At 51.2% G+C, this 23505-nt stretch overlaps 2 protein-coding genes across 3 annotated transcripts; both read left to right on the plus strand.

Moving 5' to 3' along the window:
* The first annotated feature begins 294 nt into the window (after positions 1 to 294).
* On the plus strand, positions 295 to 5217 carry LOC115350094 (prolactin-releasing peptide receptor-like). Its single transcript, XM_030035305.1, has 4 exons — positions 295 to 366; positions 1402 to 1546; positions 1716 to 2334; positions 3945 to 5217. The coding sequence occupies exons 3-4, from the start codon at positions 1934 to 1936 to the stop codon at positions 4576 to 4578; spliced, it is 1035 nt and encodes a 344-aa protein (XP_029891165.1). The 5' UTR covers positions 295 to 366; positions 1402 to 1546; positions 1716 to 1933; the 3' UTR covers positions 4579 to 5217.
* Positions 5218 to 6739: 1522 nt separating this feature from the next.
* On the plus strand, positions 6740 to 22947 carry RAB11FIP1 (RAB11 family interacting protein 1). Of its 2 annotated transcripts, XM_030035599.2 has the most exons (6): positions 6740 to 7174; positions 10729 to 11171; positions 11650 to 12445; positions 13428 to 15773; positions 17550 to 17655; positions 19686 to 22947. In XM_030035599.2, exons 1-6 carry the CDS (start codon positions 6828 to 6830, stop codon positions 19902 to 19904), a joined length of 4257 nt encoding a protein of 1418 aa, XP_029891459.1. In that variant the 5' UTR covers positions 6740 to 6827; the 3' UTR covers positions 19905 to 22947. The 2 variants fall into 2 exon arrangements, with proteins under 2 accessions (XP_029891459.1, XP_029891460.1); XM_030035600.2 differs by lacking the exon at positions 13428 to 15773.
* Positions 22948 to 23505: the final 558 nt, after the last annotated feature.

Genomic DNA, 23505 nt, shown 5'->3' on the forward strand with positions numbered 1-23505 from the left:
AATAAATTAAATTAAGTAAAACTTCCCCCCGTTGAAAATATTTTGTCCCAGTCCCCCTCCTCACCAGGAGGGCTGGATCCAGCCCCGCTCCCAGAGCGGGGACCGAAACCACCACGGTCTCACCACCCCCTGGCAGCAGGTGAGAGGGGCACTGGGATGGGGGGGGGGGGTCCGCTCCCCTCTGCATCCCCAGGGCAACCCCTGAGCAGGAGCCTGCCCAGCCCGTGGGAAGGCGGCTGCCGCTAATCGCTGCTGGGTGGCATAACTTAATTCTTTGCTGCGGGTGCTTCACGTGGAAAAGCGGCCCTTGGCTTAGGGAGGCGTGCGGGGCTGAGGATGTGTGTCAGGAGGAGGCTTCTGCACACGGTAATGTATTTACGGGGGGATTTTTACCTGCTGATGCTCAGCTGGCAAAATCCTTCCCTGAGCAGAACAAAGAGCGGGGCTGGCTGTGGGGGGAGGTGGTTGCACGGCTTCGGATTCAACAGCAAACGTTTGATAAGAGGGACTTTATTCTGAAACATCTCTTCTGTCTCCAAATGCATCCTTTGAAGCAGGGTGCCTTGCAAACTTGTGGGGTGAAGCAGGCAGGGTGCATGGCAGTTGATCTAAAAACCCAGTTAATGCAAATTTGGACTATGGAGCTTTTGGGGGGCTGCTGAGATACGTTACAAAACGGTGGCTGGGTGCAGCTCTCCATTGGTTCCCCTGGGGACTTCCAAAACCTGCCGGGTGGGCTTTGGTCTTACTAGCTCTGGTGTGTGAGGGCTTAAGGGTGAAATAACGTCTGGTACAGAGAGAAATAAACAGGGTGGCAAGCCCTGTGCTGGGAAAGAGTGGGAGATAATATATGGAAATAGCCCAGGAAATTGGATTGCGGAGGGTGGTGAGATGATTCGGTGGGCAGGAGGGAGGCAGGGGATGTGGGAGCAGCCCAGGACGGAGGACTGCACTGGGCAGGGGGTCCTGGGGGTCTGGCACTGAGCACTGTGTGCCAGGAATGGGAAAGGTGCTGCCTGCACTCCCCCGAGGCTGGCTGCCAACGAGGGGCTCCTGGCAGGACCTGGCTGCTAGTGGGAAGCAGCCCAGGCAGGCAGGGACCTGTCTTCCAGGACTGATCTAATTTTTGCCCCTAAATTTCCTCCTTGCCCCCCATCCCATTCCCTTCATGGCTGATGACATGAAAACCTGGTGTTGCTTTCGGCAGGGCTGTGCTGGGGGTCTACGAAAACATCTCGTCTGAGCGCTCTGAATTGCAGCGACTGCTGCCAGACTTAGCGTTTGAGGAGAACCTGGTTAATCTCCTTAGAGGGATAGATGAGCGGGGTGCAGGCTGAGGCAGTGCAAAAGTAGCAGAGCATCTTTATTCGTTTACCCATTAATGTCCTTTGTTATTTCCAGAAACATTAGGAGCTATTTTCTGGCTTAGCTGCCGCTTCCCTTTTCCTTCTGCCAGCAGCTGCCCCTCCGCGCCGGCTGGGCTGGGGTAGAGGCAAGATTGCTGCAAATGCTTCATTTAAAGGGGTGTTGATGAGAGCAGGTTTCGGTAAGTGCTTTCCCCAAGCTCGTGGTCAGCCCCGCTGCTTTTCTCCTTCTCCTCTTCCCCCCCCGAGCCATAACTGCTGTTGAGCCCAGGGCTGTCTCTCCCTCCCGACGCAGGGCTGCTCGCCAGCATCACCCCTTTTCTGAGCCTGATTTTCCATTTCCCTCCCCAGGAGCCCACAGGACGAAGCTGCCGTCCCGAGGAGCCTCCCCAGCTGTGGAGCAGGGTCCTGTGCAGCTGGGCAGGGGGGACAGCCACAGCAAAACCGTGACGAGAAGGATGCACCCCGTGGACATCTGAAACCCATGACCGCCGGATTTTGGGGTGCCAAAGCTGGTTGAGACAGGGGTTTTCTCACCTGCCTGCGGGCAGCGGGGCTTAGCCACAGCCATGGAGGGGGACGGGGCCAACGCCACCGTCTACGAGCTCGCCCTGCGGAACCGCTCCAACACCAGCATGCAGTTCACCGGGGTGCAGCTCATCCAGTCCTTCAAACCCCTCATCATCCCCTGCTACGCCCTGGTCGTCCTCGTCGGCATCTTCGGCAACTACCTGCTCCTCTACGTCATCTGCAAGACGAAGAAGATGCACAACGTCACCAACTTCTTCATCGGGAACCTGGCTTTCTCCGACATGCTGATGTGTGCCACGTGTGTGCCCTTCACCCTGGCCTACGCCTTCAACCCCCAGGGCTGGGTTTTCGGGAAGTTTTTGTGCTACTTCGTCTTCCTGATGCAGCCCATGACTGTCTACGTCTCTGTCTTCACGCTCACGGCCATTGCGGTTGACAGGTAAGTGCCAGCGGGGTGGATGGTTTGGGGATCCGTGTGTGTTCCCCCCCCCCCGGTCCCTTCAAGCTGCTGCTTGCTCAGCTCGGGGTGTTAAGTCCCAAAGACTCACAACTGGAAAAGGAAAAATCCAGGGGATCTTTGCAGTCTCTCTGCAGCCTTTTCTTTAGCATCAGGACTCGGCCTCGGGTGGAGGAAGCGCAGTGGGGGTGTTCGGCCGGCTGTTGGTTTGCATCGGGAAATGATGTTGTGCAGTTTCATGCCTGCCTGTATGAAGTCATCTCTACCGAAATCTAGTCTGCCCGTGGCCAGGTCTGTGCTCCCGGCAGGCACTGCTCTTGCACAAGGGCTTGTTGGAGTTTGCACCCAGTTCTTCCTACTTTGCTGGATAAATTTGCACCCAAATCACCCTGTGTTCTGGCCCCTGGGTGGAGAGCACTTGTGCCTCCCTGAGTGCGCCCGGGCAGGGTCTGATGGGGGCTGGTTTTTAAAAACCCTGTTTCCATAGAGACCTCCTCTCATGAAAGATGCTCCAAACCCTGCAGGGATGGGTGCGATGCTGGCAGCACCTATGGCAGCGCCGAAGGGTGCCTCTCATGCCTCTCGTGCTCGTTTGCCTCTGGCTCTGGGGGAGACCGGGGCAGGACCATGATGGGAAGGGCAAAAAAAAAAAAAAAAGGGAATATTTGAGCAGAATAGCTGAGAAGGCTTGGACTGCTGGCAGAGCCTTGCTGCCTTCACCAGGGGCTTGAAATGTCCCTAGGAGTGCTGGCATTCTTATATTGCTCTTCACCAAAGCCCTTATTTGGAGGGGTAAAAACCATTTGCTTGTTTCTCCTGCTAAAGAGGCAGCCACCAAGTTATACTGTCCTCAGCACTTTCATAAAATGTCTTTGGGATTTATCGCAAAGGGATGATTTTAGCCCAAATCCTCCAGCTCCAATGAGGGGGGAGCATGCGGCCGCACCGGGGTTCTGCTGGTCGAGGACTTCAGCACAAGCCTGCGAGCAAAGCACGCCAAGAGCTGTCGGTGCCCAAACATTGCAATATTAAACATTGTAATAGCAAACACTGCAATACCAAGCAGCAGGTGGTGCGGGCTGTGGTGGGGGGCAGAGCATTTAGTATGTAAAAAAGCTGCAAAAAATCAAATTACAGTCGCTGGAGATACCTCACTGGGAGCTCATTTAGGGCCAGTCCTTGGTCACAAGGTAAGGCAGCGTGGAGAGGAGTGGAAGATGCTCAGGGGAGGAGGAAGTAAAAGAGGAATTGCCGGCTTTTATTGTCATTCACTCAGTGCTGCCTGCGGTCCCCAAGGCTGAGACAGGCTGCGGGAGGGATGCTCCGTGCCCGGCCCTGCCAGGCACCCCACTTCCCAAATGAGCAGAATTGGCCTGCTGCTTCCATGGGCCCCGTGGCAGAGCGAGGGGATGCCGTGTCCCCCATGTCCCCAGCCAGTCCTTTCCCAGCAGCCGCTCGGGGCCGTGTCCCTGCTCCCGGAGCTTGGCAGGGCTCTGCCTCCCATGGCCCCAGCCCTACCGCCAGCCACCCCTCGCCTTGGGCTGCCGGGGGGATGCTGCGGGGCTCGGGATCCCCCATTTCTCTCCCTGCAGGTACTACGCCACCGTGCACCCCCTGAAGAAGCGCATCTCGGTCACCAGCTGCATCTCTGTGGTGGGGGGCATCTGGCTGCTCTCCTGCGGGCTGGTGGCCCCCGCCATCGCCCACACGTACCACGTGGAGTTTCGGCAGGAGGGTTTCGCCATCTGCGAGGAGTTCTGGATGGAGAAGGAGACGCAGCGCCTGGCTTACGCCTACGGCACCCTGATCGTCACCTACATCCTGCCCCTCTCCGCCGTCTCCCTCTCCTACATCTGCATCTCGGTGAAGCTGAGGAACCGAGTGGTGCCTGGCCACCCCACGCAGAGCCAAGCCGAGTTCGACCGCCTGAGGAAGAGGAAGATCTTCCGCCTCATCGTGCTGGTGGTGGCAGCCTTTGGGGTCTGCTGGCTCCCCATCCACGTCTTCAACATCATCCGTGACATCGACATCAATCTCATCAACAAGCACTACTTCCTCCTCATCCAGCTGCTCTGCCACTGGTTCGCCATGAGCTCCTCCTGCTGCAACCCCTTCCTCTACGCCTGGCTCCACGACCGCTTCCGCGGGGAGCTCCGGAAGATGTTCACCTGCAAGAGGAAGACTATCCCCGCCAAGAACTGCGGGGCTGCCGGCGGCGTGCTCTGAGGCCGGGGTCCCGCTCCCCGGACCCTCCACGGCCGTACGCTTCATCCCACGCACGGCAGAGCGCTCCTCGCTGCCGAGGGGTTGGGGAATGCCGGTCCTGCCCGCGGGACCGGAGGCAAACGCGGTTCTCCTGCCTGCCCAGGGGTTTGCAGCACTCGCTGCAGCATCCTTCCCTACGCCTGCCCTGCGTCGGGGCGCTCAGCTCCCTGCCGGCATGCCCTGAGCTCCCTTCGCCTCCAGGACGGCAGCTGTCAAGAGCAAAAATGCATTTGCTGCACCTTTTCCCTGCAAAGTCGCCCCAGCTGAGCCCGGCTGAGCGCCCGCGACCCCGCTAGCCCTGGCAAAACCCATCCCTCCTCCCGCGAGGGTCCCGTAGGTGAACCCGCACCTCCCTGGGGGGCACGGGCTGTGCCCACGCAGGGCTGCCTTTTCCCCTCCCTGCTGCAGGCAGCCCCCCCAGGGCAGCATGCATGGCTCAAGGGCTGTCCCCGTCCCCATCCCCAGGGCTGGCTGCTCCCCGGCAGGTCCTGCTCGGTGGGTCGCCCCGAGATGCTGTGGTCCAAAAGGCTGGTGTAGCCTCACGATGAGGCTGTCAGGCTGTGGAGGAGGCAAGGAGGGGGGACCAGAGCATCGCCAGCATTGCTGGGTGCAGGGCGGATGCTCGCGGGGAGCAGGGGAGGGGATGGGTTGGGTTGGGATGGGGGAGAAAAGCTTCCAGAGGGCACAGCGCCCAGCCCCGTGGGAGGGCTGCATGCTTCGCTTCGAGACCTCGCGGTGTCATTATTCTAAATTAATGAAGGAAATGGGCCCGTGGGAGTGCGAGGAAGGGGTGAAAAGCATTTTGCTGGAGTGACAGCTGGAAGTAGTTGTCCCTTTCATTAAATGACTCATACAGCTCTCATTAAATTGATTCTCGGGTTTTGGAAATGGTGTTTCTCCTGTGAGATTGTTGCTGCTCAGCCTTACACGCCGCTGCTCACCCTGCATGCCCTCCCCCCCCGACCCCCCAACCTGTACCCCTGGACACGCACCCGCCTGTAGGCACAGGCACCTGTGTACCCTCCGCAACACCCACCCACACTGCCCTGTGCAGGCATGCACAGGCCTATATGTGCACAAAACCACACACGCCTGTCCACACACACAGCCCTGTACACATACACACATCCCTGTACACACACGGAGCTGTATATACACACACGCGCGCCCATTCACACACCTCTGTACCCACGCATGCACCCCGATACACACACTGCACGTACACACAGGCACCTGTACACACACCCCTGTATGCATGCGGCTGTGCACACACGCTCATTCACATACCCCTGTACCTATATGTACACCCCTATACGCACCTGAACACACCTGTACATACCCCTGTACACCCTTGCACACATACCTGTACACCCCTGCATGCACCTGTACACACACCTGTACACACCCATATGTGCCCCACACACCTGTACAACCTGCACGTGCCTGTACATACACCTGTACACACCCATACATGCCACACACACCTGTACACACCTGCACACACCTGTACACACACCTGTACACACCCGTACATGCCACACACACCTGTACACACACCTGTACACACCTGCATGCACCTGTACATACACCTGTACACACCCGTAAATGCCCCCTCACCTGTACACCCTGCATACACCTGTACACACACCTGTACACACCCATACATGCCCCCCTACCTGTACACCCTGCACACACCTGTACACACACCTGTACACACCCCTACATGCCCCCCACACACCTGTACACACTGCACACACCTGTACACACACCTGTACACACCCCTACATGCCACACACACCCCTATACACACCTGCACACACCTGTACACACCCCTACATGCCTCCCCACCTGTACACCCTGCACACACCTCTACACACACCTGTACACACCCCTACATGCCCCCCCACAGCTGTACACCCTGCACACACCTGTACATACCCCTGTACATACCCATACATGCCACCCCCCCGTACACACCTGCACACACCTGTACACACCCCTACCTGCCACACACACACCTGTACACCCTGCACACACCTGTACGACCCAGGCCCCGCCCCTCTCCCCCAGGCCCCGCCCACCCCGCCCCGGCCCCGCCCCTTGCTCTCGCGAGAGGGGAGGGGCGGGGCGGGAGCGCACCGGGCAGCGCACCGGGCCGCGCCGCTCCCGCTCCCGTTCCCGCTCCCGCTCCCGTTCCCGTTCCCGCCGCCATGTCGGGCCCGGGCCCGGCCCCGGCCTGGGTGCCCACCCACGTGCAGGTGACGGTGCTGCGGGCGCGGGGTCTGCGGGCCAAGGCGGCGGCGGGCGGCGGCGGCAGCGACGCCTACACCGTGATGGCGCTGGGCCGCGACAAGTTCTCCACCTCGGTGGCGGAGCGGTGCCAGGGGCAGCCGCTCTGGCGGGAGGAGGCCACCTTCGAGCTGCCGCCGCCGCCGCGGCCCGCCGCCCTCCGCCTCACCGTCCTGCACCGCGCCCTCGTCGGCCTCGACAAGTTCCTGGGGCGCGCCGAGGTGGACCTGGCGGCGCTGCGGGCCGACGGCGGCCGGCGGCACACCAGGTGGGGCCGGGGGCGGCCGGGAGGCCTCGGGGGACACGGGCTGGGGGGGGGGCTGTGCCCCACGGGGGCCCGGGAGAGGGCTGGGGGGGTGTCTGTGCCCCACGGGGGCCCGAGAGAGGGATTGGGGGGGGGTGTCTGTGCCCCACGGGGGCCCGGGAGAGGGGTGGGGGGGGGTGTCTGTGCCCCACGGGGGCCCGGGAGAGGGGTGGGGGGGTGTCTGTGCCCCACGGGGGCCGGGGAGAGGGGTGGGGGGGGTGTCTGTGCCCCACGGGGGCCCGGGAGAGGGGTGGGGGGGGATCCTCCGTGCCCCACGGGGGCCGGGGAGAGGGATTGGGGGGGTATCGGTGCTCCACGGGGGCCAGGGAGAGGGATGGGGGGGGTGTCTGTGCCCCACGGGGGCTGGGGAGAGGACTGGAGAGGGTATCAGTGCTCCACGGGGGCCAGGGAGAGGGTTGGGGGGTATTAGTGCTCCATGGGGGCCAGGGAGACGGATGGGGGGGTGTCTTGTGCCCCACGGGGGCCGGGGAGAGGACTGGAGGGGGTATCAGTGCTCCATGGGGGCCAGGGAGAGGGATGGGGGGATGTCTGTGCCCCACGGGGGACCGAGAGAGGGTTGGGGGGACCCTCTGTGCCCCACGGGGGCTGGGGAGAGGGTTGCAGGGGGGTGTCTGTGCCTCACGGGGGCTGGAGAGAGGGATGGGGGGGGTATCAGTGCCCCACGGGGGCTGGGGAGAGCGTTAGGGGGGGTCCTCTGGGCCCCACAGGGGCCTGAGGCTCTGGTGGGGGACCCCAGTTCCCCATGAGATATCCCTGTTCTCCATGGAGATCTCTCTGCCCCACAGGTGTGTGTGGATCTGTGGGGAACCCCTGTGCCCCGTAGGGGTGGGGGGATTCTGGTGGGGGACCCCTATGGCCCGTGCGATGTCCCTCTGCCCCACGGAGAACCCAGTACCCCACAGAGGTGTAAGGATCTGCCGGGGAAGCCCTGTGCCCCACGGGGACCTCTCGAGCCCCCTGAGGGCCCATGGGGTGACCCCTCGGGGCAGGGTCCCTCCTGGTGTGGGTCAGCCCCCCCATAGCTCCAGGGTGCCTGTCCCCTGGAAGAGGCCGGGGGGTCCTGGCACCTGTGGCTGCCGGGCCGGCCCAGGGAAACGCGGCCGGTGCTGCCTCGTGCTTGGCTTTGATTTTTAAATATTTACATGCGAGAGCTAACAGCGTACACTGGGAACAGCCAGATTGACCCAAGGAACTTAATGTACTTGAAATACCTTCGCCTTCTGACAGAGAATGAACACAGGCTACAGCCAGCTGTTTATGTATTTTTCTTAATAAATACTTAGCAGAGCCTAAGCATGCGTAAGAGTAGATAATTCAGTGTTATATGGGCTGGCTTCACTGTTGTCAGCAGGACACTGCGCTGGAAGACTTTTCCTTTAATACCAGCTGCCAGCTCTGTGTCATACTTGCTCCTTTGAACATAAACACTGGGACGGTGCGCTGAATTCCTGGGGGTGGTTACTGGGAGGGTTTTACTGGGAGTCAGCAGCCTTGTAATGTGGCTTGAGGTGGCCTGTGAGTCACCTTCCTCTTCTCGCTCACCTGAGCAGATCCAGGTATTAACACCGGCTCGGCCAAAGCCAAGATCTGCGTCGTGTTTCTTGACAAAGCCATCAGTGAAGCCTTAATTATAACATGGCTGTCATTAAGGTCATGTCGCTAATGTGTTTACATGGCAGAGCATAATGTGCCTTCAGTCAGCAGAGTTCAGGGAGTCAGCCTGGGTCCTCCCGGGCTGGTTTCTTTGTGTCTGGGCCAAAGGAAAATAGAGGGGGGGGGGCAGGGGGAACCAACTTTGATGCTCCTGGGAAAACTTCTGATATTTCCAATTGTTAGTGTCATCCTCCCAGCCTTTTGTCATCGCTTAGCTGCTGTGGTGAAGTATAGCCATAAAGGGCTGGGGGTTTTTGGAAAATAAATGCATGTTGATTGACAGGGGCACGCTAACATAATAAATGAAAATAAGATTTTGTAGTTTTGAGGGGGAGGTTGTCAGTACATTATTTACTTTCAGCTGCTCAAAGTGAGGCGGATGTAGCTCTGCGCTTCTCAAAGCAATGGCTGTGTTTTGGGCAGTGCTAAGCTGCCTTTCGCTGAACACGTAGTTTGTGTTTTGGATGCTGTTCGAACAGGGCCTGCTCTTTCCCCAGGGCAGAGAGCACGCAGAATGAATTGTTGTGGCACTGTACAAATGCAGGATGCTCCTAGAAATCACGCGGTTTAGAACAAAAGTGCCCGGTGCTGGCTTGCATTAAAGGCAAAGGATTCGTGCTTCCCTTGCTGCTGCCACGGCGGGACTGCAGCTTTAGGGACCTGACAAAGCCTAACATCTCCCTGTAAGATCCCTTCCCTGGTGCTGGTGTCTTGTAACTTCAGGTCTGACCATCTAACTGTAGTGTGGTGCTTGAGCATTCATTTCCCTCTGTGTTTCTCTGTAGCAGATTTCTGAATTCTTCTCCTTCAGTTAATGCTCATTAGCTTTGAATTTTCTCTGAAGCAAATTGCCTTTTCCCATTCTCTTTCATTGCTTCCAGTGCACCTTCAAAGGAATGAAGTGCAAATTTGATGGAGAGGCAGATTTGCATGCTCTGTTCACTTCCTTTATTTTCATGTACCAGCTGGTGAGGAGGAAGAAGCCGGTGTTTTCCAGGCGGCCTTTCCTATCGGTTCTGTGGAGTCGGGAAGTCTGCAGCTCCAGCAATAGACAAAGTATTGGTGTGCAGTGCTGATAATCTTCTTTGCTGGCCCTAATGTGGTTTGAATGTTATTGAGTGGTAATTGAGCACATGTGGTACCGGCATGCAGATGGTGGTTTTGCAGTTTAGGATACCCTGAGCACTGACTTAACGTGCAGTGCTTAATATTCTGGAGCTGCATTTCAGAAAAGGGCTAAGGTTCAGTCTGTAACGAATGTCCTTTCTGGTGCACTTCAGTCACGAGCTCGTGGAGGTGAGTGGAAATCCCCAGATGGTCTGTAAGGCTTGGTTTGGCTCTCGTGTTGATTAGGGGTTCCTTAGCTTAAGAGGCATTAAGATAGCAACTGAAAAGCTGGAATGCAAGGTATGAGGGTGTGGGACGTGTGTGCAACCTCTCTGGTACCAGTGTCAGCTCTCTGAGGCTGCTTCTTTCTCATCTACTTCAAAGTCCTAGCCTCTGCAGATTTCAGGAGGCCAGATAAAAGCACAGAAGAGAGTGGCTGAGCTGAAATGCAGGAATTCCATGTTGTATTTCTTTTTTTTCTTTTTTTTTTTAACTCTTCCTGGTCTGGGTTTTAAAACAAATTTTACTAATAACTTTCTATTTACAATAAGAAATGTTTTTCTTGGCACCTGGAGGCATATGACCATGACGTTGTTGTAAGATTAAAGGCTTTTCTTTTTTTTTTTTTTCCTACACTGTAGGGTTATTTGATTTTTTAAAACAAAACCACCTTCTGTTCTAAATTACCTGTGCCTCTCAAGAACTGGTTTGTAAAAGAAATCTCTTTGTTTCTGCAGGTGGTACAAGCTTCGCTCCAAACCAGGGAAAAAGGAAAAGGAGAGAGGTGAGATTGAAGTGGATATCCAGTTTATGAGGAGCAACATGACAGCCAGTATGTTTGATCTGTCCATGAAAGACAAGTCTCGCTCTCCCTTTGGCAAGCTCAAAGACAAGCTCAAGGGGAAGAGGAGCAGCGGCCTTTCTGACACGGCATCGGCAATCATTCCCAGCACGACTCACTCCCCCGCTGACAGTGAAGATGAGTCCGTTGAGAAGGAAAAGAAGAAATCAAAGTTCAAAGCCCTCTTTTCCAAACCTGGCCTGCAGAAGACCTCCCTCTCCCAGTCCATGTCAGTCCTTCCGACACAGCAGCCCGTCACCGAGAGGGTTCGGCTTCGGCCCAGCGACTTCCAGTCGCAATGGGACGATGAGGAGTCTGAGACCTCTCCAACCTCAGAAAGTGAGTATTGGCGCTCACAGCACTGATGAAGCACAAAGCCTTTCTCAAAGGTTTGCTTGCACTTTTCACGCTTTTTAGAGTACTAGTTAAATTCTTCTTACTGAACGAATCCAGAGAAAGTCACTTATGTCCACGGTGGCGGGTATGCATGTAGGATGTTAGAAGCTCACAGCTAAGCTTACCTTGGGATAGCATAGAAACTGTGCGCGAGCAATGTCTGCACGCGTTGGCGGTGCAGCTTCACAGTAAGTGATCTGTGGTGGTTTTAGGTCATTGAATGGCGCGTGCGATCCGGTCTGCTGAGGGCTGGCAGTGGTAGGGGACCCAGAAGGTTTAGAAGTGGCTGGTATAGTCACGCTTGCAGTGTATCTGTTGCTGCAATCCATTAATGACTGTGAAGCACTGAGGTTGTCAGTAGGGAGTGTCAGAGGAAAGGATGTTCTTGCATCTGGAATTTCTCCCTGTTTATTTTTTCCAGAAGCCTTTGGAAATGCCCTGGAAGAGAAGTCCTCTCCTTCTCCTGTATTTAAATCTCGTAAAACAGCAACTTTGGACAGCAGGCAACTAAACCAAGTAACCACTAACCACACCAAGAAAGAAGGGCTCTCTTTATTCAGTGGCCTTAAATCCAAAAGCGATCCCATTTCCAAGTCTAGTCTGTGTATCAATGGCAGTCATGTTTATATGGAAGAGAGTGTGAAGAAGGACAACACTCCAGCCTCTTCCCCCTCTCCTCACAACTTCAGGAGAAAGCAGCTCTTTGCTTCAGAAGAGAACCTGTCTTCCGGATCTACTAAAGGACCTGAAGAGACAGGAAGAACATCTCCTAGTCATGCTTTCTCTGGGTCTGCATCTCTGGAGACCTTTAAATCTATGACTTTGCCGTCATACAAATTGCTTAGCAGTGAAGAATACCTGGAAACCAGTGTTCCTCCGAGTGTCGAGGTTATTAAAGAGACCAAAAAACCAGACCACAAAAAGTCTGCCTTGCTGTCTCTGGTCACTGGGAAGAAGGAAGGAGTGAAGACCAGTGATGCTGAGAATGTTCCCGACAGGACCCTGCAGGATGAAGAAAACAAAGTTCCAGAAGAGAAGAGTGAACAAGAGGCTAAACGTCTTGAACTTCCAGCAAATTTAAGCAGAGGGAATCCTTCAGAAGACAGTCACCGCGCAGAAGGTGTCTTTGCAAATAAGCAGCCGCTCAACCCTTTTGAGGAAGAACGGAAACCTGAAAAAGCTACTGCACCGGCGAAGACCAAAGCTGTCAAGCCCAGGTCAGTCACGTTTGCTTCAGAGGCTGACATAAATAGCAATGTGCAGCGGTGGTGGCCAGCTTTAGCTAGGCTGCTTCCTGCCCCAGAGCAGCGCTTCTCAACTTGGCATCCTGTGTGAGGCAGAAGCGTGTTGCTGTGCAGGGTACCTGGTGGTTTTAAGCTGGCCATTGGATGCTTTGATAACAAATAATAACTCCCAAGTTCTTTCTCAGTATGAAAAAGAGATTGATATAGGGATGTTCCTTATAATCGATGCCGAAATAGTGGTTCTCTGAGTGCAGGCATCTTTGCAGGTACAGTAGGGGTGACTTTTCTTGCTGGATCTCTTGCAAAAACTAACTTCTTATCTGAGCTGTGCGACTTGAATGTACCCAGGGTCTGAAATACCAGTTCTAACATCTCTACTTTTCTCTTCTGTATTTGGCTGTGGTCTTCAAAAGTGGTAATCTTGGAGCCCTTCTGCTTTTGGCATTATTCACAGCAACATGAAAGACATTTGTGTGAATTTGTACACAAGGCTTTTTTGGAAATTCTGCTCCTTTATCCTTCATATATATATATGTGTGTGTATATATATAAAAAATATGTCTGGTTTTATATATATATGGGTGTGTCCTACTAATAAGGCTACGTTTTGTGTCTCTAACTCCTTATTTTCAGTGCTTCTCATGTTTAAACGTCTTGCATATGAAGTGTCTTACCTACTAATAAAATTGCTTGGGGTGCAAAAGATGAGATAGTGCTTAAGCAGCTACCGCAGTAACGTCTGCAAACTCTACAGCACAAGTGTTCTGACATAAATTGAGTGCTTTGTAAAGACACCTTTAAGTACATAAAGCCTATCAGATAGGCTCTGAGGTCTCTTGGAAGTATAATTCAACTCCAGTGTTAGGAGTTGATGGAGTCTGGTGCTAAAGCTTGTCTGTTCCTGCCTCGTATTGCATCCGCAAGTGACATGCGAGTTTTTTGTCCCTTTTTGCAGACTGGGCGTGTCTTCAGAGGAGGAAACCAAAGCCACGCTTCCTACTCTTGCACCTGATTCCCTTCCTGCTTTTCTTTCTGTACACCATATCAGTAGTGACAATAATCCTTTTATTTCTAAAATGGGACAAAAAGTCCAAGTGCCAGACTCTGAAAACATTACTAGTTCTCCTGCATCTCTTACTTCTCCTCCTCCTTTTGCTGCAGAGCTTTTGAATGGCAAGAACCCCTTTACTCCCGAGTGGAGCAGGGCATCTGCAGCCCTGGATCCCAAAGGCACTGCCCGTTTCCCTTCGTCCCATCATCTTGCAGCCTCTGTTCCCAAAATGCCTCTTCCTGGGCAGGTGTCTGGTAGCGGTAATAATCCTTTTGCTTCTGAATGGGGGCAGAGCTCATGGGGCCAGGGTCCTGAAAGCTCTGATACGTGGGCTTCCTGCGGTCTCTCTCGCCCACCTGCACCTTCTCTCCCCTCTGATTGTCATTTTAATGACAATAATCCCTTTGCATCCAAGCTTGGGTGGGAAGCAGATGTGCCAGGTTTCAAAGCTGTTGCTAGTTCTTCCCCTTTCTGCCTTCCATGTGATGAAGACTGTTCCTCAGCAGAACGCCCTGCTGAGCTGAAACACTCTGGTTGCGATGCTTCAGGGAGCTCTTCAGATGTGGCTTTAACTAGTAATGTCAAAGCTATATCAAACCCCCTCGGCACTCTTTCTGACGACCCTGGTGTGGCTCCAAAGAAGCAGTGTGATTCTCCCCAGCTTCAGGTTGAGACTTCTTTGGAAAGAAGTAGGCTAGACCACAGGAAATCGGTGTCCTTTCTCCTTGATGGATCGGAGGGTGTTACTTCAGGTGATGAGGATTCGGGTGGGCAGGAACGTGAAAAGCAGCACTCTGATTTCGGTGAAATGTTACTTATGGGTTCAGATGCAACAGGAGAGCATGCAGGGTTTACTCGTGAACTGGAAGCAGGGTGCTACCCATTGTCAAAACTCTCTAGTGACAGCATAGGTCCCATCCGAAAGAGCGAGTCTGCTGTTCCGGGTGGTGCGGAACTAGGCGGTGTAAATACTGAACCCTGCGCAAAGGATGACAAAGGCTTTGCATCTCTCTCAAAGTATAGTAATAGCCTCTTGCCAGGGGTCGGTGCTGAAGAGCCACCTTCCCCTGAGAGTGAGCTGAAAGAGAAGCAGGAGATCTTTGGTGAAAAGAGATGGGAAGAATGTGCACCCACATTAGAGCCCCAAGCAACTCCACTCGATAAAAATGACTCGTTTTCTCAAGTAGGACCTGCCAAACCAACCTTGGGAGCTTGCACGCAGTCCCCTCAGGAAGCCGATGTAGGGAGGGCTGGCAGTGAGGGGTTAGTCACTCCAAAGCCAGCACCACGGCTGTCTTTAACACTGAAAAAGTGCCCACTGGTTTCTCAGGCCGATGAGTTAAGTGGTGATGTGCCTTCTTCAGGTGATAGTGTAAAATCTGCACCTGGGCTCCCGTTACCTAATGATAAAGCCTCAGATGCTCGTGGGTGCCTCCCCCAAAGTGGCTCCTTAGAGACTATCACTCCACCAGCGATGCTCGGAGATGACAGCAATAATAGGCGTTTAAAAAATGAAGATGACTATTTATTTGATTGTCTTACAAATCTAAAGTCTGCCATTCCTGTCACCGGAGACCGTGGTTCGAAACTGGCCGCTCTTCCAGTTATTCCAGAGGGAGGTTCCGATGATGAGCTGCTGGGTGACTGTCAGGAGAACTGTGGTGTCGCTGCAGGTGATAAAAATGTTTCAGAGACTGGAAAGCAGTCCCTAGATTTAATGCCTTTACATGAAGAACTGAAAGAGCACTCCGATAGCTCTGCTGCAGCCCAAGTAACCCCGGCTGCTCTGGGAGGAGGAGGAGGAGGAGGAGGAAGTGCTCCTGGTACTTGTAAGCCAAGCAAATCGCCCATGCTGCCTGCCAGAGTAGATGTTCACAGTGTCAATAACCAGGTAGCTGACTCAGGCTTAGGTACGATGTCTCATTCCAGGGAGTGTAATAGTCATTTTGAGAAACAAGAACTGAAAATAAGTGCAGGTGTCGAGGAGCATGCAGAGTGTGACTTCTTTGAGCCTTCTGTTTCCTCTTCCTCCCTGTCAAGTCCTTCCCAGCCCTACTCTTCCTCTCATTCCCTTCTCTCTGATGCCCCAAGTCGTAGAGCAGAGCCTCCGAAAAAGCCAACAGCCGAGGGCTTCGCAGATAAAGCAGGAAATTCTGGCAAGAAGAAGCTTCTTCAGGCATGGGTTTCACCCTCTGAAACATATCCTAACCAAACTCAGCAGAGTGGTGAAACCGTGTCTCCTAAGCACAGGTGAGAGAATATGGGAAATACACAGAAAGTACCTCAGTGCTGATGTGAGCCTTGCTTTTTTCTTCCTGTGAGCGCAGATCTGTCTCTCCAGCTGCAGAAATTTACTGCACTTTGCAATGATGTGGCATCGTACAGCCTTAACTTCCTCCGGCCCATGGATTTGTTGGGGCCTGAGTCCTGTCACGCCAGCGTAGGATCATTGCTGGCACCAGATAAATCTGTATGGCTACTAAGGATGCCCAGAGCACTCGAGGGGACCTGATGTTCATAACAATGCTACCTCTTGGGAAAACTGTTAGGGAAACTTGGTAGCAGTTTAGGAAATAGGGTCGTTTCATCAGACTGGGGAAATGGACTGCAATTCATCCATTTTTCAGAAATGGGAGTGTCGTGGTTTAACCCCAGCCAGCAACTAAGCACCACGCAGCCGCTCACTCACTCCCCGCCACCCAGTGGGGTGGGGGAGAAAATCGGGAAAGTAAAACTCGTGGGTTGAGATAAGAACAGTTTAATAAAACAGAAAAGAAGAAACTAATAATGATAACACTAATAAAATGACAACAGTAATAGTAAAAGGATTGGAATGTACAAATGATGCACAGTGCAATTGCTCACCACCTGCCGATCAACGCCCAGTTAGTCCCCAAGCGGCGATCCCCCTGCCCCCACTCCCCCCAGTTTATATACTGGGCATGACGTGACATGGTATGGAATATCCCATTGGCCAGTTTGGGTCAGCTGCCCTGGCTGTGTCCTGTGCCAACTTCTTGTGCCCCTCCAGCTTTCTCTCTGGCTGGGCATGAGAAGCTGAAAAATCCTTGACTTTAGACTAAACATTACTTAGCAACAACTGAGAACATCAGTGTTACCAACATTCTTCTCATACTGAACTAAAACATAGCACTGTACCAGCTACTAGGAAGGCAATTAACTCTATCCCAGCTGAAACCAGGACAGGGAGAATGGTCACAGGAAGCCTGATAAACTGGGATGCTTCCTTTCCTGGCCAAACTGGGCTCCTGAGCCTCGAAGTGAATCGCAGCAAGTGATGCAGCTAAAGCCTCCCTCTCCCAAGAACGAGCGGCTGCTTTCCAGAGCTGTCTGCAGCTCCTCCTGCCTGCTGGGCTACTGTTGTCCGTGGAACAGTGCCGCTGACCTGTCAGCCCTCAGTACTTTATCTGCAGAACTCCGTCTAGGGTCTAGGACGCTTCTGGGCCGGCATTTGCTGAGATACAAGTAAAATTTTCTTCCTGTATTAAAATTGGCAATATAAATCCTGCTCGAGTAGATAAAGATAGCACTTTTTGGCAGCTTATGGCAAAAGTTCAGATTGGAAAAGGTGTAATACATGTCTGTCCCAGGATAGAAGTAGTATTTGATGTGTTGCAAGAACCACAAATGTGTTCTCATTAGGAAAGTCAGGCTCAAATACTAGTGTGTGAGAGATCAGAGTAACTGCTGCTGTGTACTGCCTTCTCTGCTTTTCTTTTGTGACATACCATTCAGGATGTATTTCCCTTGTTACTGCTTCTTTACCTTCAATGCCTTAAGTCAATAAAGATAGTAGAAAGGGAACTGGAGTATACTTATAAAAAGCCTGTAGCTCAGACAGAAATGCCTTGTCTTCCCAAAGCTGAACCTCTTATCTCTCTGGAGATAGAGAAGGGTAGGAATTTTCCCCAATTTCTTGCTATATTTGCTTTTAGTCTGAAGATCTGTGTAGTGCTGGTGTTGTATGTACTGCCTAAGTAACATGAGCCTGTTTTAATGTTACAGACTCCATCCTGTGAAGCCAATGAATGCCACAGCAAACAAGGCTCAAAGTAAAAACCTGAATGTCATCAGCACTATGAATGAAAAGCTGCTCGAGATGAACGTGAAGGTATGGATGAAAGTGGCACTTTAAACCAAAGCTTAAGCAGTAAATTGAACAGAGTTTGTGTATTCGAGATAGTTTGCCTAGGCTTATGTCTCACATATCCTGAACAGAAAAAGAACAGTGGTTATTAGACAGCGGGGGATATGAACTTTCCTTTTCCTTTTGTCAGTCCCCAAAGGTGGGGACAGTCTTTAAATATTTTTTTCTTGCACACTGATCTGTAGTAGAATTGGTGCCTCTTGTTTGTGGAGGGGTTCTCAGTGGAAAGGAGTGCGGGGTGCTGTCTGACTCCCCAGCGGTGAGCGGGATGTGTGTGAGCCATGATGTGGCTGTGACAGGAACGACGGGTGACTCATGGATGGTGCTACCCCTGGAAGATAGTCCCGTCGGTGACGTGTGGGAGCTGCGTAACTTGGGTCTGCACAGAAGACTGGACAAATTAGTCACTGTTTATTGTCAGATGTGATTAGTCCCCAAAACTCAGTTTCACCCTGAAATAAGCATGTTGTTCTTAAAGCTGAGAAGGTGGGAAAAGGAACCTCGGGGTGGCTGTTGCCTTGTAATGCATTGCATTAATACCCTGTGCAGATTGAGAGACCAGGTGCCTGCCATTAAAGCAGGGATGCTTCCTAAGAGTGTAGCTGTGCAGCTTGCGTAATCACTCAGATTTAAAGGAGCTTTTTGCATAATCTTGGCCTCAAAAGAGACCTCTAGGCTTGAGGCATAACTTAAAAGTCATGCTGATCAGAATGGCTAGAAGCGTCTCTGGGTCAGCAGGGAAAAACCCTGGGTACTGTTATTGTCTCTAAGGGTTTTTTGGGGAAAATGAAAAGTTAGTACCAAAAAACCTGTAGTGCCTCCTTCTGCTGTAAGTGGAAAAGAAGAAAATGTGAGTTAAATGATTCAAACTGACATGTTGCTATTTTGAATGAGCTGAAAACTTGTAATTAGTATTCTGGTGTGGTGCTCTGATTCCACATAAGAAATTATGTTTGATGTAGTCACGTGAGCCTGTTGTATGCATACTCCCTTTGAAAGAAAAGCCTGGGCTGGCATTCTAGTTTAGGGCCTGAGAAGGTAGCTGGAGGAATTGGCAGAAGCTGCTAAGTACCTGTGAAGTTTGCTTAAGGGTTAAAAGCAGACCTTTCAGAGAAGCTGTGTTGTGATGTGTTTTCACAGTGATAAGGACAATAAGAGGGAAATGCCAAAGGTGGGTGGGTGTTTCTTGCTGTTTAACCTGAATTTGGCTTTCGTAGTCTTTGGTATGTTTTAAACAATAGCTATCCCAGTGCTCGTCTATAAATGATGGTAGTTAATGGTGTGTGGCTGTAATTTCTATGCATCTTCACTCAGCTGGGTAGGCTGCTGCCTGGAGTCAACATGACAGTCTTTCAGCATAAATTGGAGAAGAGTTGAATTACAGAACTGACATTATGCAAAGATTTTTATGCTAAAACCAATGGCCTGGTTACCATCCATAATGTCTGTCTTGCTCTGAGCCTGCCTTCTGTGTGGGAGAAGACTGCTTAAGCTCAGTAAAGTGTGTCACTGTGCCATAAGTAGCATGCACTTACTCCAGGACAGTTGCTCTTTTTTTCTCCAAATACTTCCAAAAAGCTATTCTGCATTCTGGAAGTGCATGGATAGATAGTGTTTTGTATGAATCTTTCCAGGCTAGATTTGTTAATAGTCCAAAAGGTGCTTTGTAGCAGAAAGCTTGCCTGGCCTGCCAGCCTCTCCCTGTCATCGTTAATGCCCTGGCCATTGCGCAGCTTGGCTCTGAGCAGCCTGCTCTTCTTGATCCTAAAGTGCTAATGACTGACATTCTGAAACTGTCGTTTGGATGGAACTTATTTTTAAAAAGATAAGAAGCACAGTAATACTTTTGAAGAGCAGCTGTGGTTTTGCAGATGCTGTGTGTAAGTTGTTCATTGGTATTTTAAATCCCCCCAGCCAGCTACCAGATAGTGTTCTGTTGCTATTTTGAAATGCCTGTATGTCTGTAATGACCCTGCCTTTCTTCTCTCTTGAAGAAATATGATCCTTCAGATCCTGCGTACGCTTATGCTCAGCTAACACACGACGAGCTGATCCAGCTGGTCTTGAAACAGAAGGATACAATTACCAAGAAAGATCTCCAGGTGCGTGAGCTTGAAGACTACATCGATAACTTGCTTGTCAGAGTCATGGAAGAAACCCCGAACATTCTTCGTGTTTCAACGTCTGGAAACAAAAAAGCTGGAAAGATGTAAAAGCTCTCGGGACATTGGTTGAACAAAGGACTGAATTCCCGCCAGTGGAGTTTGATTAATAAGGAGATGATGTGAAGTAGGTGGTTCCAGTTGTGCTGCCCACAGAAAATGACCTCTTTCCTGTTTCTGCCTTGAGCAACTCTCAGTTTGATTAGTAGTTACATCAGGTCTTGTATATGGAGTCCAGAAGTGGAGTCAACTTATCATATTTATTTTTTGGTTTCTTTCCATTATTTGGGAAGATTTGTTCAGGCATCTAATCCAAAGGCTGATTGCGATAGGAGGGATGAAGGGTTTTTGATGTGTTTTGCTTGCCAGCAAGGCACTGATAATCCTTTATGAAGATTTTTTTTTAATGGTTTTGTTTCATAGCAGCTTTGATAGATCAATTACTCTTCTTTCCATATCTTAAGTTTTAGTGCAATATAAAATCTTATACAGTAGAGCTTGAGGATTTGATTGTTTTAAAAAAAAAATCAATAACTACACTGGAGAAGTCCAAAGATGTGTGCTTCAGACCAGGGCTGTGTGGGCTGTATTTTAAAAGTAATGAATGCCCTAAAAGTTGAATGCAAGTTAAACCTTAGATTGGAAAGGAAGAAGCAAAGCTTAGTTAATCTCATAAAGTACATATTGTTTCAAAGCAGTTCTCCAAGGGGAAGGTTTACAGGGTTTTTTTGGTATAGGGAACACTGAGATGTCATGGTACGTTTGTCTACCATAGGAATGGTAGTAATGAATTTGGGCCAAAGGTGCATTTTAAATCAGAAGCTGTTCTCTTGCAGATTTCAAATTCCTGATTTGAAGGTCATTCAAACGAGGGAGGCAAAGGTACACCTGGTTTCTGTTCTGTAGCCTTAAATAGGTGTAGATTTCACGGCACATGTGCGTGGCCTATGTCTCTTGCTGTATATCAGTTCTATGACAATTTTTCTTTTAGACCATTGCAGTTATTAAATGTAAATACCTTGGATTTTGGAGCCAGGGCTTACCTTGGAACGACCTTAAAAGGTGATCAGTCTTACGCTTTCTTTCGTGCATTCCTTGTACAGCCAAGAGAGGAACCAAATCGCCCTCTCCTGGGGATGGGAGCAGTCACAACGCTAGTGCTCAAAAATGATTTGGTTTTCTTCGTGACTTGCTGCTCAGAATGGAATGAAAGTTTTAGGTAGCTGAGAAAGAGTGCTGCTTTTGCTAGACAATCGATACCTCTCAGTCTGCTTCCTTAATGTGTGACTGCTTTGCAGCTTGATAGAGACAGGTATGTTCTCCTCCCCATCTCATGGGACAGCAAATAATAGCATAGTGCTATCAAGCAGCCACCATAACAGGCTTCCTCCACTGAAAAACTAAACGTGGCTTTTTTTTGCTGAGCTCTTGTCAAAGATCAAAACAATCAGATGCCTCTTTGCATCTCTGGGATTTATCAGGGTTGCAAGTATCCATAAAAGGCTTAGAAGAAAGTTGAAATACCGAAAGAGTTGGCAGCAGAGGACCAAAGCAAGCACTCCTACCTTCGGAGGTTGAAGGGGTCTATTGGGTCACTCCTGGCTTAGCTTGAAAGGGGTGAGTTTCTAACTCAATTTTTCTACAGCAAAGCACTTTACTGAGGGACTAGACCAGCTGGATTGACTATCAACCTGTTAGTAGTCTGCTTACTATTTTCATAAAACACTGAAAACTACTGGAGACTTCTCAAATACTGTATTTTTGTAGTGAAGAGTAGTTTAATATATTTGCCTAGAGATGTATACATTTATTGGAAAATTTAAAAAATGCTGTTAATTACATTTTTATTACTATAAACTGACTACCAAAGTCTGGAGCTTTTCTGACAGAGCTATCCTTCATGGGAAGCTTGAGTTGAAACAAGCCTTAAGCATTAAGAGTCTTCTAAGACTTCAGGTACTTTTTTCTAATTTTATTTTTATTTGAGCAGATGTCTTCAGTGAAGGGGTTATTTCTTTCCTACTGTACCCTCTTCTGTGAATGAAGGGTCTGAAACACAGAAGGTCCTAGCGGCATCTTCAGCCCTTGGCTGGTGGTTTTAATTTTGAGTGGTACTGTTTGGCCTTACTGAAAACTGCTGCTGCTTCTCCTGCCTTGAAGTAGTGAGGAAGATGAAGGATTTATTTGTTTCTTCCTTGTGCCTCAGTGGATCTCTGGAAGGAGGCGGTTGCCTATACCTCACTAGTAAACTTGTCTTCTAGACTTTATTCCACAGCTTTCTGATGTTCTAGGTCAGAGAGTCAGAAAAACCGGTTGTGCCTTTGAACAGTGACTTTATGGTTCAAAAAATCAAAAATGGTATTATCGGTAGTCATAACTGGACCGATGAGAAGTAAGACTGGACTCTTGCTTTTTGCTGGCCTCATTAAAACAATATAGGTACTACTGAGTGGCCGGCTGCTGAAGGTGCCACGGTGCTGTGCGCGATGCTTTTGGAGTATGGATTTTAAGAAGTCTGGATCACGTGCGTTCCTGTTGGCAAGAAAGTGCCTCTTGAAGTTACGTGCACAGAAACAAAGCGGTGATACGCGCTCTTAGTGGTCTCCTTAGACATGAAGCCTTAAAACTTGTAATGTCCTCTCCTGGCAGCCTTTTTTGCCAGTTACAGCCGTGTCCGTTGAGGTGGACCCTGAGTTGTGTCTGGCTTTTGCGGCTGGGCTTGTTCTCTCCGGCGGTTGCAGGTGTTGAGCCTCCTGCCAGAGCAAGACGGGCGCTGCTGCAGGGTCACAGTCCGGCACCAGCCACGCTTCGACTTCTGTGGCTGCGAAAGCATCGCACAAACCTCGTACCTCAGTCTTTTATTGGCAATACTAGTTAAAGCCTTTCTTTGGTGTAAGGGGACTGGCATTTTATGTCCAGCAAGGTGCTTCACCCTGACTCTAAGGGCCTTAAGAATCAAATGTATTGTTTTATTATTGAAGGATCTGAATGTGTTTTTCCCTGTTTATACTGTCTGCTTTTAGCCTGGGTACCTATTTGTTTTTAAATGCCTTTAGGTTTCATGGAACACTAAAATAAAAATACCTTAAATCCAGTGTTCTGATCACTTTGTCTTTTTTTCTGAAAGAGCAGTTGCAAAAGGGCCTCATTCCCTCCTCGTGACCACCTCTGCTGCCCGAAACTCCTCATCCTCAAGGTATTTTTGGGCTGGTTCCATCCCTGCGAGCTACCCGTGCAGGAAGTTCATGGTAAACACCTCCCGGGGTGGGGAAACCTGATGGACGAGCTCATCCGCATCACAAGAATCGAGAGTTTCTGTGAAGCAAAAAAAAAAAAAAAGAAAAATACTTGCGAAAGGTTCTTGGCCAGGAGCCAGTTCAGTCACCCCAGTCCCAGCACCGGTGTCCCGCCTCCCCCGGCCCCTAATTGTAACGGCCCCCTAATTGTAATGGCCCTCCAATTGTGGGCGGCAGATGAGAAGAGAGGAAATCAGCCTCCCGCTGTCTCGGGGCCATTTAGCCCGAAACCCACCCGCGCCACGGGAGCCCTGAGTGCTGTTATCGCCCTCATCCTCCGCTGGTGATGAAAGGCGGGTGGGTGGGGGGCACCCAGACCTCCCCCCCCCCCCCAGCACATCGGGGGAGGTCAGCTG

The sequence above is a fragment of the Aquila chrysaetos genome, chromosome 13 (assembly GCF_900496995.4).
Source record: "Aquila chrysaetos chrysaetos chromosome 13, bAquChr1.4, whole genome shotgun sequence".
NCBI classification, from domain to species: domain Eukaryota; kingdom Metazoa; phylum Chordata; class Aves; order Accipitriformes; family Accipitridae; genus Aquila; species Aquila chrysaetos.

Coding starts and splice junctions, on each gene's coding strand:
- LOC115350094 (XM_030035305.1), top strand. CDS start 1,934: ATGGAGGGGGACGGGGCCAACGCCACCGTCTACGAGCTCGCCCTGCGG. Junction 2,335..3,944: donor ACGGCCATTGCGGTTGACAG/GTAAGTGCCAGC, acceptor CTCTCCCTGCAG/GTACTACGCCACCGTGCACC.
- RAB11FIP1 (XM_030035599.2), top strand. CDS start 6,828: ATGTCGGGCCCGGGCCCGGCCCCGGCCTGGGTGCCCACCCACGTGCAG. Junction 7,175..10,728: donor GGCGGCCGGCGGCACACCAG/GTGGGGCCGGGG, acceptor TTGTTTCTGCAG/GTGGTACAAGCTTCGCTCCA. Junction 15,774..17,549: donor ACCGTGTCTCCTAAGCACAG/GTGAGAGAATAT, acceptor TTAATGTTACAG/ACTCCATCCTGTGAAGCCAA.